This window comes from Pipra filicauda, unplaced genomic scaffold (assembly GCF_003945595.2).
Source record: "Pipra filicauda isolate LSUMZ 115617 unplaced genomic scaffold, ASM394559v2 scaffold16_size7369187_pilon, whole genome shotgun sequence".
Classification (NCBI taxonomy): Eukaryota; Metazoa; Chordata; class Aves; order Passeriformes; family Pipridae; genus Pipra; species Pipra filicauda.
Genome location: NW_024104207.1, coordinates 4875276 through 4889536, shown reverse-complemented (window position 1 = coordinate 4889536; position 14261 = coordinate 4875276). Strand labels below are relative to the sequence as shown.

Below are 14261 nucleotides of genomic sequence, written 5' to 3'. Positions count from 1 at the left end.
TTGCTAGACTTTGGGTATTTATTTAATCATTGAACTGTTCTTTTGCAGCATATTTTACAGCTTAAGAGACTTGACATTGAAACAGGACATCCAATACTTAAGGTTTCTGCTCAAAAATCTATGGCATACAGCCCTGAAAAGGTTTACACTGGTCCCAAGTCCTTCACCTCTAAAAAGGTGTTTTGTCTGAGTAAGATGCCTGAAGTAATTAAAGGATTAGCGATATCTCCAGGGCACAACCTTAATTTGCAAAAAGCAGCCAGGAGCTGTACATTCTCAAAGGAGTGGGACCCTAAGAGGAATTTTCTTTTTCCCAAATATGATGAAAATAATATTACCATCCAAACAGATTTGGGCAGAAAGGAATGAGGCCATGGCATCCTATAACATTGCATGTACCTCCTACTATGTGGGGAGGGGCAATGTTTGTACCAGACCCCCTTGTTCTGAATACAGGAAAGAGAAAGGACATTCCTTCCATGCTCCTGGCTGTTTGCAGGACACCTGTAAAAATGCCTGTCCCCATCCAGCCCTGTACAACTGTGAGTGTCAGTTCTACAGAAATTAATAAATAAAATTATATTTGAAAATGGCTTTGAATAGTTTGCTGATTTTAAAAGTTACTAAACTGAACAGAAAAAAGTTAAGCAACAACTGAATTCTTAACAACTTTCTACAACCAGAGATGACAATAATTGTACAATGAACAGTGTGCACCTGGGAGGGAATTCTGTTTTCACAACATGCAAAACTGATTAAGTGGTAGCACTTTTCCTGAACACATTTGCACACCTCATAGGGAAACACATTGTTTAATACTCTCAAACACTTCTTATTTCACCATTAAGCATGAACAGAACTGAATAAGAAAAAAACCCAAACAAATAAGAAGTATCAATAAACATAACAGATTGTAAAACAAATACAGATAAATGCAGTATTAAGTCAATCCTGATTAAACAAGCTCTGCATGAAAAACACGTGAATATTTGACTGAACTTCACAGACTTGAAGTTTCATATATATAATTTTACAAGGGGTATGGGACAGGATTACTATCAGAAAACTGAAAATAAAATCAAAATGCAGCCTCTTAGCAACTGTTGTCTGGGCCATGCAGGAGAGGTTAGAGTTGGTTATTTTTACACCCAAAGTGGAATTCTGTAAATGTCACTTGGGACTACAGGAAATTTTCTTGAAACTTTAGTTAACCCTTCTTATACTGCAACTGCAGGGAAGGGTGTCTGGAAGTAGAGGGAGAGAGACCATCGGCTTATTCCTTCTACTTCGTGATTTGTCAGCACCCATGCTGAAACACACTTGGATGCACATAAACTGGGTTGCCAACAGCAAAGACATTTCTACATAAGCCAGGCAGAACACACATAGATTTGGTACGGGGTTCTGTTCTGTTACACCAGGGCTAAGTTCCAGACACTGAAGTGCTCTCTGTACTTCAGAGCAAGCCCGAACACACTCAGGAAGACTTAGATCTCAAACAGATTTTACAGTTAATTGTTTTTACATGAGGTGACCTAGATCAGAGTTAGACCACCTCACTTCCAAACACCCAGATTAGAACTGGATGTTAGCTACAACTCTGTTCAATTTTTTGAATTTGGTGAACTAAATAAATACAAATCCCGCTATCTCATTTTCACATTTTAGATTATTACCAGCTTTACCTTGCTACCCTGAAGGCTCCAGTAAAGCCTCCAGGGCCTAAAGCAGGAAAGACAGACTCTAAAACATCCGCAAAATGTTTTGTTGAAATAAAAGCTTTAGTGTTTACAGGAAAGAAAAGGTCTTCATTTTCTGCAGGATTCCACAGCTGCCAAGATGTCTTGCAAAATGCTGTTTCTGTTTTCCTTACTAACCTAGAGAAAGAAAAATTAAAACTGATGTAATTAGATGAATAGCCTCTATACCAGTGTTTACTTCAAAAACAATCAAAGGAGAAATTCAAATGCGTTTCTTTTTCAGTGCAGGAATGTTGAGTGTCAAACACCTGCCTTCTTCTGCTACTGAGAACACAATATACTAAACCCACAAACATACATAATTGAATATTCAGTGATCTTTTTGATTTAATTATCCATGGCATTTTGCAGTATTATTCAGGGCTTGAATAACTAACAAGAATCACTCAAAGAACCAGCATCCAGCATGTTCTTTTGTCATTACTAGAATCATTTTCAACCACCAAATTTAACTTTCCTACTATAAAGTGTTCTTACACCTTTGTTACTTGCAAGGGCTGTATTGATTAAGATGACAGACCCAGCCAAAAACATCTGCAAAGAAAAAAAAATTTAAAACAGGCTTAGAAGCATACCTCTGCACTCTGAGAAACCTTAGTACTGCAGGATAGAAACACCTCCAAAAAGAAATAAGAGTACTTGAGAAAGCTGTGGTCTTCTGTAGCATGCTGAGAAACAGCCTCGGTTGACCAGTCCATGGAATGCTGGGCTTTAAGACCAGCATATGTGAAAATCCATGTAGTCCAGTGCCCTGTCTTTTTGCTTTCCAGCACATACAGATTACTGTAAACTGCCAACCAAATGCTTGTGCTTGCCAGTAAGCTCAGCTCCTGGGGGCAAAGAGCTGGGGGGGGCTCTGGGCGTGTAAATTAGCCCTTCTTGACAGACCAGGTCCAGACCCAGTGACCCACAGTGCCAGGCATTACTAACTCAAACAAAACCTGGGAGATGACTGGGGTGGTAAAGGGTTAAGAAGCAATTGCGAAGCATCAGCAAAAGCCTCATTTTTAAAAAGTCTAAGAAATTTTTCCCAATGTTCAGACCTCTGCAGAGAAGGCAGGAAAAAATCAGACAAAGACAGATTAACCCCAAAAAAAGAGTAACGACATTCCTATAAAGTTGGAGAAAAGCTGTTTGACAAGAAAGGAGAGACATAACACTGTGCACAGCATAAAACTCTCTACCAGCAAGGTTTTCACTGCACTCCCTGTTATCTGCATTTAAGATGTGAGCACAAGAGTTTGTATCCCTCCTAGTACTACAGTCAATAATGAATAGGAGGAAATATTGTTATTATCATTATTATTCAATAGGTGACAACCCTACCTCAAGAATTTGACCCTAGGAGCCTACCACTATTTACAGTCACAGACATCCTATCCAAATGCTGGAAACCAACACAGTAAAAGCTGTGTTGTCTGTAAAAGCTACAGACAATGGTCTCACCTACCCCACTTGAATTCAAGACAGCAGATCAACATGGGACTAATGAATAAGTGACATTAAAAAAAAAAGGAGGGGGGGAGTAATGAAAGGGAAGATCTGCCTGAAAATGTCACTGGTTTTACTGAGAATCATTCCAAGCCTGTTCTAAGATAAACAAAAAACCTCACAATAACAAAGAGAGCAAGACAACAAAGAATGCTCTTCAGTAAGGCTATTGAGAGACCCCAAAGTAAACAATAAACAGCACATATAAGCCAAGCTCTAAATCTCACAGCAAGTGTACTGATATCCTGACTTTCAAAGGACCTTCTGCACATTTAATACTCTTCCCACTCTCTCACAGCCAACAAAAACGATACTACATTTTATCTATCCCTTTTCCATACCTACATGCCAGAAGTCCAGTGAGAGCAGCAGAGAGACAGTGCCAAGCACTGGGAAATTTTCACAACTGTTTTACAAACACTGCTTTACAGATATAAGTCTCCTCTTAAGATCTGGAGACATTCTGTGCAGGCAGCTTTCCCAGAAAGAACAAATCTCCCAGTATCTGTACTGAATGTACAAACAGATGGGTACAATTTTAGACAGGGAGTTAAAAAAACCTGTAGATGCTGCTTATACTAAGCATTTAGGTAATGTGGAGGAAATTACCACCTAGACTGCAAGCATGCAACTGCAGAGGACAAAAGCCTTCTTCCCCTGTTAAAAGTACTGTGAAGGAAACTGCTCATCTACAATCTGTTCAAATGGAACCTTTTTGTCTCATCCATTCAGCTATTTTCTTTCTTAATAGGCATATGCAACCGAACTTCACTAATGGGTTTCACGGAGGCAAAATTACTAGATGGGGAAAATGGGAGAAAATTAGTATCTGCCAGCTGCTAAGGATAACCTGATCCTATTCATGACACCATGTCTGCAAAACTACACAGACACATGCAGTGCAAAAAGAGCCTCTGTAGTTTCACTGTAAAGTTTAGTTCTCAGCAAAATGGAATTGGGCAACAATGGAAAGAAATGTGTTAAATATCAGAGCTCCTATCGTTAAGTGCCCTAAACATAATTTATTAAACATTTGAGAACAAATGTTCAACTGCTTTTAGAGCATCTGGGCCCATTCACCAACAAAATAAGCTTTCAAGACAGAAGGGACTGTAAAACCCCAAACAGCTGTCTCTGTGCTCTTGGCATCAAACATCAGAACTGTCCTTGTGACACTAAGAGAAGGATGAAAAAACTTTGCTGAGCTACTTGAACGCAGCCAATCTCCATTTTAAGTGATGAAGCAGCCAGCACGTTTTTGGAAGGTAGTCTCCTACTTCTGTACACTTCCAGGCACCATAACAGTTAGTAAGAAATTACTGACCATGAACTGTTTGGACACCCCATGCCACAGTCCTCAAAGAATACGTGAGCTGGTGATTCAACATTCACTTCAGCTACTAACATTTCTGACTCCCCACAGGCCAGTTCTGTTCCTGGTCATGCACATGTTTTAACCAGTTGGGAAAAAGCATACAGTGTGTCACTGGAGCAAGAGAGACAGATGCCCTCCTGCACAAGACTTCAGCATAGCAGGTCTGTGTCACGGGGAATGACTGCAGTCTGTTACACATTTCACATCCATGCTTTTGGCTAACAGATTCACCAGAGAACTCTATTTAATCAAAGAAACCTGCATGTCCTAATCTCAGCAGCGTAAACAGGATGGGTCACTTTTTTAGTAAAAATTTTTTAGCTAGAGAAAACACTGCTCTGTTGAAATTTACAGAAATACTTTTTCTGGCTGCAGTCAGTACTTGGGAGAAGGATGTGTCACAACACGGACACAGCTAAAAACCCAGTGTTGAGTAGCACATGCCCTTGGAACACCACCTGATAAAAAGAGACAACAGGAGCCTCAAAAGCTTCCTTGAAAAGCCAAATGCTATTTTCTAGCACTGCGTTTCCTCCCGAGAGTACCAAATGCACACACTACTCTCCTGCTGTGACTGCAGCCTAAGCATTGAGTGACTGTTGCTTTCAGTAAGGCTTCTCCATTCTCTATTCCCCAGTCCTACCACTGTACAGCAAGTCATACAAAATTCATATTCATATCACAGAATCACAGAATATTCCAAGCTGGAAGGGATCCACAAGGATCATCAAGTCCAACTGGTAAGTGAATGGCCCCTGTGGGGATCAAACCCACAACCCTGGCATTACCAGTGCTGTGCATTAACCAACTGAGCTCATCTTCATGTGCATCTCTGTTCAATAGCCTGACAATGAACATTCATCAGGTTGGTAGTAGAAAACCTGGGGCTTCATCTCTGAAAGGAACAGCAGGAGTTGAATGTTTATTAAAGAAAAGGAATAGCCTCTCCAAGTTGCTCCTACAATTGCTTTAGCACTTAATTAAACTGGCATTTAATGTAAAACCAGAAACTGAAGATGATGATGGGATCCCCAACTAAAAGAAAGTTAAGGAACTTTTCTGAGCACTGCAGCTTTTTTAACCTAACTTTGAAGAGGAAACATAGGTCAAAGGAGTGGGGGATGCGTTTAGCTTGATTTTGTGAAGTATCCAGGACACTTAGAGATGTTAAGGAAACCTCATGCATGTATTCCTGTGAACAAAAACTTGTGGTAAGCTTTTGAGACCCTCCCTGTAATTGATCAGAAATGCACTCTGAGGCCCTAATATTCTGAAAATTATGTCTGTAAAAATAACATAATGAATTCCAAAATTGGTTCACTGACTCCAGAGAAAGTATACTCCATTTACAAGTGTCTCTCTTCTATAAATCATTTCTGCAAACTCCACTGCTGCCTTTTTTTATTTTTTTTATGAATACGATTACTGGTAATACTTCTGCAAGCCAGTCTGGGAAAAAAAAAAAAGAGCTTAAAAATCTGACTGTACTTTAAAAGATTTAACTCTGAGGAATAATGAATACTTATGCAGCAATAATACTACAGCAAGAAAACCTTTTAACACAACTATATCATTACTTCTGCAGCCCCTCACAAGCAAAGCCAGCTGTGTGAGCCTGCTACATCAAGTGCCAAATGGGATTTTTTTTTTAATAATGTGAGCACCTGCCCATTAAGAATAAAATGGAAACTAAAAAGCTTATTTCATACAAGCTACCCACAGCTATCAATTGGTAGCAACAGTTTTTAAACAGAGCCAAATACAAAACAGTAACCTAGAACAGAAGGCTCTTTAAGGATATTAAATATTACTCACATTGAACACTTTAACATCTTTCCTACTTCTTATTTCTTCAACAAGATCCAGTGGCTTTCCCTTAGGTATTGGAATAGTTCCAAGCACCACAGTCCCTGAGCCAGCCAGCGTTTGACGAACAGCTTGAATAAAAGCCTGGCTGAAGAGTTCCATTTTACCAATCTCATCAATGACACAAATTCTTCTCTCTGTATCACCGCCATGGTTTACCTGTGGAAAAATGCATCAAGAGACTGTAAGTAAAACAGAATTCAGAAAAAGCAACAGAAATAATTTCTATGCTGATAAAAGAAATACCTCCTAAATAAATAAATTCAATTGTAATACTGGGGAAAGTGGAAGAGTCAAAGTTACTGCTGGCAAATGACAGACTTGGAAATCTACTATTTTTATTTCAGGACAGATTTTTGGAAGGATGAAAATATATGTACAGTATAAATACCACCTGCTATAGGAAATATCCATAATATCAGATTTCCTTCAAAGCAGAATTCTCACAATGTTCCCATACAAGCTTTTTGACAATTAAGAACTATACTTTGCCTACTAGCAGCTCTCAATCATTCTGAGGGTCACCAATTTTTAAAAACTATTCTTCCCATCAAATTATGCATTTAGAATAGACAGAACAGATCAACAGTCACATAAAACAAGTATTTAAAAAAAATATACTTCCATTAACTCTAGATTGGGCATTTTTTCTCTTTCAGTTGGGTTGAAGGAGGAGCACTTCTCTCAGAACAACTGGCTTTCTTCAAAGCTACCTGGATAACAACCAAGCCATTGCAAGTCCTTCCCACGTCAGAACAGTAGTTTCTTTTCCATTTCTTTGTTGAGATCTATCTTATTCTATAGTCCTAGCCACCTTCCTGGACTGTAGGAGAGAAATCATACTAACAATTAACCACATTTGTGGTTTGTTTGCTTTTTTCATGAGGTGAATACTGTGCCAAACAGTACCGTGCTGCAGGCTGGTGCAAACAGTAGTGAAGTCTGCAAAAAAAGATGGGTGACTGCTACTGAGGAAAAAGCAGCTCCTAAAGTTGAGGAACTTTTCAACAGAAAAACAAGTGCAATGCCTACCCTGTTTTGGTAAAAGTAACTCAGAAGTGTGCTCCATTATTTACAGAAGCAAGGAGGAACCCAGCTAAATTCAAAACATCACTACAGATCCGTAAATATGTACCAAAACAAGCCATATTACACAGAACCTAAAGAAAAATAGAGGCATTCTCCCTTGTGAAGGCAAAGTGTTTGCTTCTGGGAAAGTAAAAGAACTGTATAAAATGTATAAATCTTTTCAAGCTGAGTCCCTACTGAGTAGTTGTTTTATCTAAAATCCTTTCATAGATCAGTGAGCCAAAAAGCCAATACCAGACACTAGGTCACACACTGAGAAACACAGCATTTTGCTCCGAAAGGAACTGAAAAAACTTTATCAGTCCTGCCTGGTAAAGTTTGCAGAACTGGAGAGATCTTCCATTGCAGGATCTACCCCATTCTCACTGGAGTGAATAAAGCCGTAAGAGCTGCCGTCAAGACTAAATGGGCATGTGCCCATTTCATGCTGCTCTCTGATCAAACCAGACCATACCTATGACTCTCCTGACCTCATTCTTCATTTGTCTCTTCTTGTTTCAGTTCTGTGATCTTCCTCACTCTCCTCTTCCACTTTGGGCCATGTACATGCATGACCACATCCCTACAAAACTGACAAACAGCGCTTTCGGTGAGCGCAGGATCATGCACTGTGTAACTCTGCTGGCCCCAGTTCTTCTCTTCACCTTCTTGTACTTGCAGTAAGCTATATAAGAAACTGAAAAATTCAACACTGCTAACAATTTTCTAGGAAGATCTCTCCTGGACTTCATATTAATTCAGTAGTGAAAGGATTCCAAATGCAGTACTGGCTACATGAAGTATTTCTATTAAACTATCTTTGTACTTACTAACATCATAAATACAGTTGCAGCAAAATTAAACATATAAAAATCGTTCCATTTTATTAATATTTCCTTTCTCCCTTGCCCCAACATCTTTGTTTCCCTACTGTCAGACTTTAATGTTCCTTGACAAAACCAAGAATCAGGTCGTCAATCTTATTTTTGCTCCTTGCACCTCTGTGGTTTTTTGTTCTAAGTTCATCAAAAAAGTCCCTTCTTCCTTGTCCCCTTGAGCTTTGGCAGTGTAGAAAAAAATCACAATAGGATTTTTTTAGTAGTACAGTTCAGCAGCTGCTGCACACTGTTTGTGATGTTATTGCCAAAATCAGATCTGTTCTTGTTTAATTTTAGAGAGGTGAAAGGTTGGAGTGAGAGAGGAAAGAGAAGGAAAAAGGCAGTAACAGAATATTAGCAGAAGGATAGGAAAAAGACTGTGTGGAAAGTCTTGTCACAGTCAGAGCACTCCTTGTGCAGCAGGCTAAATCCCAAATAATGAGGCTGCTTATTATAAGTCTGTAGGTACTTATACAGTGGTAATCAAAAATACCCACCGGATTCAAGAAACAAATGCTTCTACTGGAAGAAGATGAGAATCAGAGGAAGTGGGGAAAAAGGGCTCTAAAGAAGAGCAGCAGCAAAAGCCTTTTTCTTGCACCCACTGACTCAATTCTCCATGTTAAGTCATTAGTACATTTTGTTTGCTTTCCAATATGTAAGACAGTGGCATAGGAAGAAACTCTCTACTAGCTGCCTCTTCAGGCCAAGGAGGTCTTGTTCACAGGAAGACATCAGATCAAGAAAAAGAAGAGACTGCAATCTCTGCACAACCACAGTAATGACAAGAGAACAAGCCAGATTTGTCCCTCCAGATTCCTCATCCCGAAGTCAATCAGAATCAGCAAAACCCAAGAAACAGGCCATTTATTAATATCAAAAACTAGTGCTGTAGAAGGGCCTTCCAGTAACACTGATCATCACAAAACACATATTTTTCAGCAGCTTTCATAGAATACTCACATTTCTTAGCATAGGCAGAACCAACCCCTCAAAGGAAACAAGGTCTACAACATATTGTCCAACCCGGTATTCACATCTTGAAGTAGAATTAGAACTGAAGTTGAAAAAGAAACACAAAATTCCTTCTCAGTACTGAGTTTAGTGAGAATTCACTGCAGTCATTTTAAGTGGATTTATGGGAATTTATTCAAATAAATCAAATGCCCTCAATTCTTCTAAGAAAGGACAGGAGATAAACTCTCAAACCATGATTAAGTCATATTGCAGATAGCTTGCTTTTAGATAATATTTATACCATAAACTACCTTCACAACTATGCAAGCTCAAGTTTGAACAGTGTATGGAAGGACAATGGCATCTAAAAGTCAGCAGATATATGTACACCGAAATCAAAACTCATGTTTGCAGTTCAGATCTTTGAATTTGGTGATGTGACACTACAGACAGCATCACAGCAGTAGCCCAAATCTCAGTACAGGCTGCGAAACCCTTAAACAATCTCAGAAAAATACTCAGTTTGCATGTGCTGCACCACACTATCCTAGGTGAAGCTCTGTTATTAGCAGAATGTAAATTATTTAGTCAGATCAGCTCTGTCTGAACAAGGTGCTAAGGTCACACGTGGACCTGGACTAAGTTTTGCTCAAAGTGGGAAAATCTAAGGTTAGAGAATCAGGAGAGACTGTGAGCTCCTCTGCACTTCAGAGGCCCCTCTCTTAGTGTGGCTCTGAAAACCTCTTTTTCTTAAAATTCACATGTGAGTTTTGAGTGCCAGTCAATGGCTCTTTAAAACAATGTTATAGGCAATTTCCCTTTTTATTTTCTACTTCTGTCTCCAAAAATTAGCCGGTGGAAACACAAAAAACTTCCTCCCTGCCTACAGTAAGCTACTAACTGTATTCCAAAGAGACTTGGCCTCATAATAAAAGGCTCGTCAGTGCTTACTCTTTACCTGGTGTAAAATGGGCAGTAAGAGAGAACATCCCCCCCGCACATTTTCAATATTTCAGTATGCAACAGAGACACTGCCTGCATATACAATATAGGTATCAGCCAGGAACAAGAACTAAACAATGAACCTGACCATGAAAGCCATACGTGTGCTGGAAATCACCTTCTGGAAGAGCATTTAACATGCTGATGGATGAAGCAGACACATAAAACAATGAGCCGCTTACAGTTATTAAAATCTCAGTACCTGACTCTAGATAAAGGTCCTCGGTTTCCAGACAAAGTGACAACATCAAATCCTGTTCTCCTGCCACCTTCTCTAACTTCCTCTGTGTAAAATCCATCAATGGGAATGCCTGAGGATTTTAGAGCTTGAGTGACTTTCTGGATCAAAGTAGTCTTTCCAACCCCTAAAAATAAAGAAGAAAAAAAAGCACAGAGCATTAATCTTCTTCTGCACTAAAAGCCCATTTTTAAACACCACAGTAATGATTCAGTTCAGCAGGAACACTGATTACTTTTGAAGTTTGCAAATTATTTTTTTTAAATGGTAGGAAAGAACAGAAGCACCTTTTAAAGTTCATCCTGTACTGAAACGGTAAAGTTTTATTAGCATTTAAGAAGTTCACAACAGAATGGTAAAAATATCCCAGGCTACCACTGAAATAGCTTAGATAGCACACAGGCAGGCCACAAAACTTACCCCAAGACAGGTAAATACATGAGAGCCATACTGTTACACAACTGATATTCAAGCTTGCTGGAAAACTGACTGATGAATCTCCCTTTCTACCACTGATATTCACTCCTTTTTAAGAACAGAGCTAAGTTTACCCCCTTTTTAGACCAAAAGGTCAAAGCAGACGGTTATTAACAGAAGCCTAACTGGCACAAAGAACACACTACTTTCACTGATGTTCTAGAAATCAGAAGCACTTGATGCCCGTGAGATACCAGGTCCTACATGGCAAAAAGTATTCCCAACAATAGAAAAAATCTTCTTCTGGTAACTGAATCAAGAGACATTTTGACTAGACATAGGGAAAAGCTTTTTTATTGTAAGGCCAATGAAGCCTGAAATAGGTTGCCTGTAGAGGCCATGCAGTCTTCATGTTCTTTGAGGTTTTCAAGACATGACTGGATATGGCCTTGAGCAACCTGGTCTGGCCTCATAGCTGACCCTCTGTTACATCTCTTGAAGTTCCTTTTACATGAATTATCCTGGTACCCTTCCCTTTAATCCATTTTCTTACCCTAAGACAGGTCCTTAAAATCCTCACCACCTGATGTCTCCTTGCACATTCTGATATACCTTTTACAGTGTAAACATTGGTCATGTCCCAGGCATCCTTTCACGTCCCCCAAGGGAGCTACTTCTTCTCCTTTCCATCCCTTGACAATCTCCTTTTAAACTCATCTTTATCACCTCTCACAAAAATTAGTGCTATCACTTCATTTTTAATCATTGCTCTAAAAAAATCTGAAGATAGGAAACAGTCCTGCAGAATTAATTCCCGACGAAGAACACAGACCAAATGTGAGATGCCTAAAGATGCCAAAAGAAATCATTTCAACATGCACACACCAAATTTCTCCTTTTTCCTAACAGTCAGTATCAATGACAAAATACACTGTGCCTTCAAGGGCATCTAGCCAAACTTTTAAACAAACTTTTCAAAACTGAAGAAAAGGGCTTTCTGGCAGTTGAACAACAATAAAATAACAAATATGGCACCTTCAGTATCTAACATCTTTCCAAGGCCTTGTCTCTATAAGTGAATTTATACTAATTTGGCTAAGTGGATTTGCTATCTCTAATTTGGTTACCTTCATTCAGTAAATTGCCGAAGAAAGCTAGAATGATTCAAACTAAGTTTAAGAAAGCTTGAAGTTATACATTTAGCTAATCAAAACAGTACATTCAATTTCAGATAAATGACAAGAGACAAGGCCTAAGCAGGCCTAACCCCTGAGTCTCCCAGAGGGCTGCCTTTATTCAAGTGGATGGAAAGACAGAATGAAGGGGGTAGAATGTATTCCTATCTCATCTTAGCAGCAGCATTTTAAATTAATTGCAGACAAGACAGGCATCTACAAGAGGTTCACAGAAAGGAGAATTAGGTCCACTGCTTTACTCCCACACCGCAAAAGAAACGTTTGCAATCATAATAACTGGTTAATTTCTTTATCAACCATATAGTTCAACCCTCATACTATACACCACTCTGCCTCCACAATAATCCGATTCCTCTACCTTGATGAACTACTCCAGTGCTTCAATCACAGCCTGTCCATCTGGGATATCAATTATTACCTATATCTGCACATCACTTAGGTTGGAAGTGCTAAATCACTACAATTAAGTTACAGAAAACACGAGCTCTCAGAAATTATTCATGGATGCAGTTTACACCGAAACAGGATTAGTTGTCCGGGAGGTAAGTTTTTTCCCCAACACCGAACTGCAGGGCTGGAGCCAGGGACAAATCAGGAGTGCCTGGAGAAGTACATAACATAGGGGACTGCATGGAGAGATAACACTGCCTTTCATTAGGAACAAACTAATTAGCGCATTAGGAACAGCTCTGACCCCAGCACGGGGGGAGCGCGGCAGCTCCGGGCCCACACGCCGGGGGTCCCTGGAGGCAGCTGCCGAGCCCCGCTGTAGCTGGAGGCGCTCCCGGGGCACCTGGGAGTGCGGGCCGGCGGCGGGGCCCGGCAGCGGGTGCCTTTACTCGGCTTCAAGTGCCCCATAGTCCCGCCGGCACCGTGCAGGGCGGCGGCCGAGGCCGAGCCGGGCCCGGCCAGGCTAAACCAAGCTAAGCCAGGCCGGGCTGGGCCGGGCTGGGCCGGGCTGGGCCGCGCCGTGCCGTGCCCCAGAGCAGGCCCTGCGAGCGCACCGCCTCCCCCTGCCCTGCTACCGGGGCTCCTCCCGCCCCCGTTACCTGGGGGTCCTGTGAGAAACACGTGCCTGGACATGGCGGGGCCGCGCTCCGCCCTCGTCCCCGCCCGGCGCTGCACCGCCCCCGCTCCGCCCCCGGCCTGGCCCGGCCCCGCCCCACACCCAGGCATTGCCCCAGCGCCAAACACCGGAGCAGAAGATTATTAAACCCCTGGGCAGGTGGTGCCCCCCCCCAGGGTCGGGGGGTGAGCGCTGAGGGACGACGGGCCGTTCCCGGCCTGAGGCGGCCTCGGAGGCGTGGCCCAAGAGTGGGCGGGTGCTGTGGTGTTTCCCATAATATTGACGGCACTTAACGTGAGGGGAGAAGGAAAAAAAACTACCTAATTAGTTCCTAAATGAGGTCAGCGTTTTCTTTGTCTAAGTCAGTTTGACCTGTTACGTTGAGTATGTTAATAGAATCATAGAATGTTAAGGGTTGGAATGGACTTTAAAGATCATTTCATCCCAGCCCTCCCTGCCATGTGCAGGGACACCTCCCACTAGACTAGGTTGCTCAAGGCTTTATCCAACCTGGCTTTGAACGCTGCCAGTGTTGGGGCATCCACAACCTCCCTGGGCAACCTGTTCCAGTATCTCACCACCCTCATAGTAAAAAATTTTTTATAATATCTAACCTAATTTCCCTGTTCAATTTTTAACTGATAACTCCTTGTCCTACTACTATAGTTCTAGATGAAGAGTCTCTCTCCAGCTTCCCTGTAGGCCCCCTTCAGGTACTGGAAGGTTGCTATGGAGTCTCCACACAACCTTCTCCAGGCTGAATAACTCCAACTTTCTCAGCCTGTCTTTGTAGCAGAAGTGCTTCAGTCCTCTTATCAACTTTATGGCCCCTCCTGTGGACTTGCTCCAACAGTTCCATGTCCTCCTTATGTTTGGGACAGCAGAACCGTATGCAGTACTCCAGGTGGGGTCTCATGAGAACAGAGTTATAATAATGAACTCGCTCT

The 14261-nt window shown here is 41.2% G+C and overlaps 1 protein-coding gene across 1 annotated transcript; it reads right to left on the bottom strand.

Annotated features, from left to right (window-relative positions):
• NTPCR (nucleoside-triphosphatase, cancer-related) lies at positions 1 to 13536 on the bottom strand. The gene is made up of 5 exons (XM_027721442.2): positions 13298 to 13536; positions 10600 to 10762; positions 9402 to 9495; positions 6442 to 6651; positions 1 to 1877 (listed from the first exon to the last, which is right to left on the bottom strand). Exons 1-5 carry the CDS (start codon positions 13422 to 13424, stop codon positions 1809 to 1811), a joined length of 663 nt encoding a protein of 220 aa, XP_027577243.2. The 5' UTR covers positions 13425 to 13536; the 3' UTR covers positions 1 to 1808.
• Positions 13537 to 14261: the final 725 nt, after the last annotated feature.

What these genes read in the sequence shown, in the direction of transcription:
- NTPCR (XM_027721442.2), bottom strand. Translation starts at nt 13,424, where the DNA reads ATGCCTGGGTGTGGGGCGGGGCCGGGCCAGGCCGGGGGCGGAGCGGGG. An exon ending in GTTTCTCACAGGACCCCCAG is followed by an intron (nt 10,763 to 13,297) that starts GTAACGGGGGCG and finishes CTTTATTTTTAG; the next exon opens with GGGTTGGAAAGACTACTTTG. An exon ending in AAGATGTTAAAGTGTTCAAT is followed by an intron (nt 1,878 to 6,441) that starts GTGAGTAATATT and finishes TTCTTTCTCTAG; the next exon opens with GTTAGTAAGGAAAACAGAAA.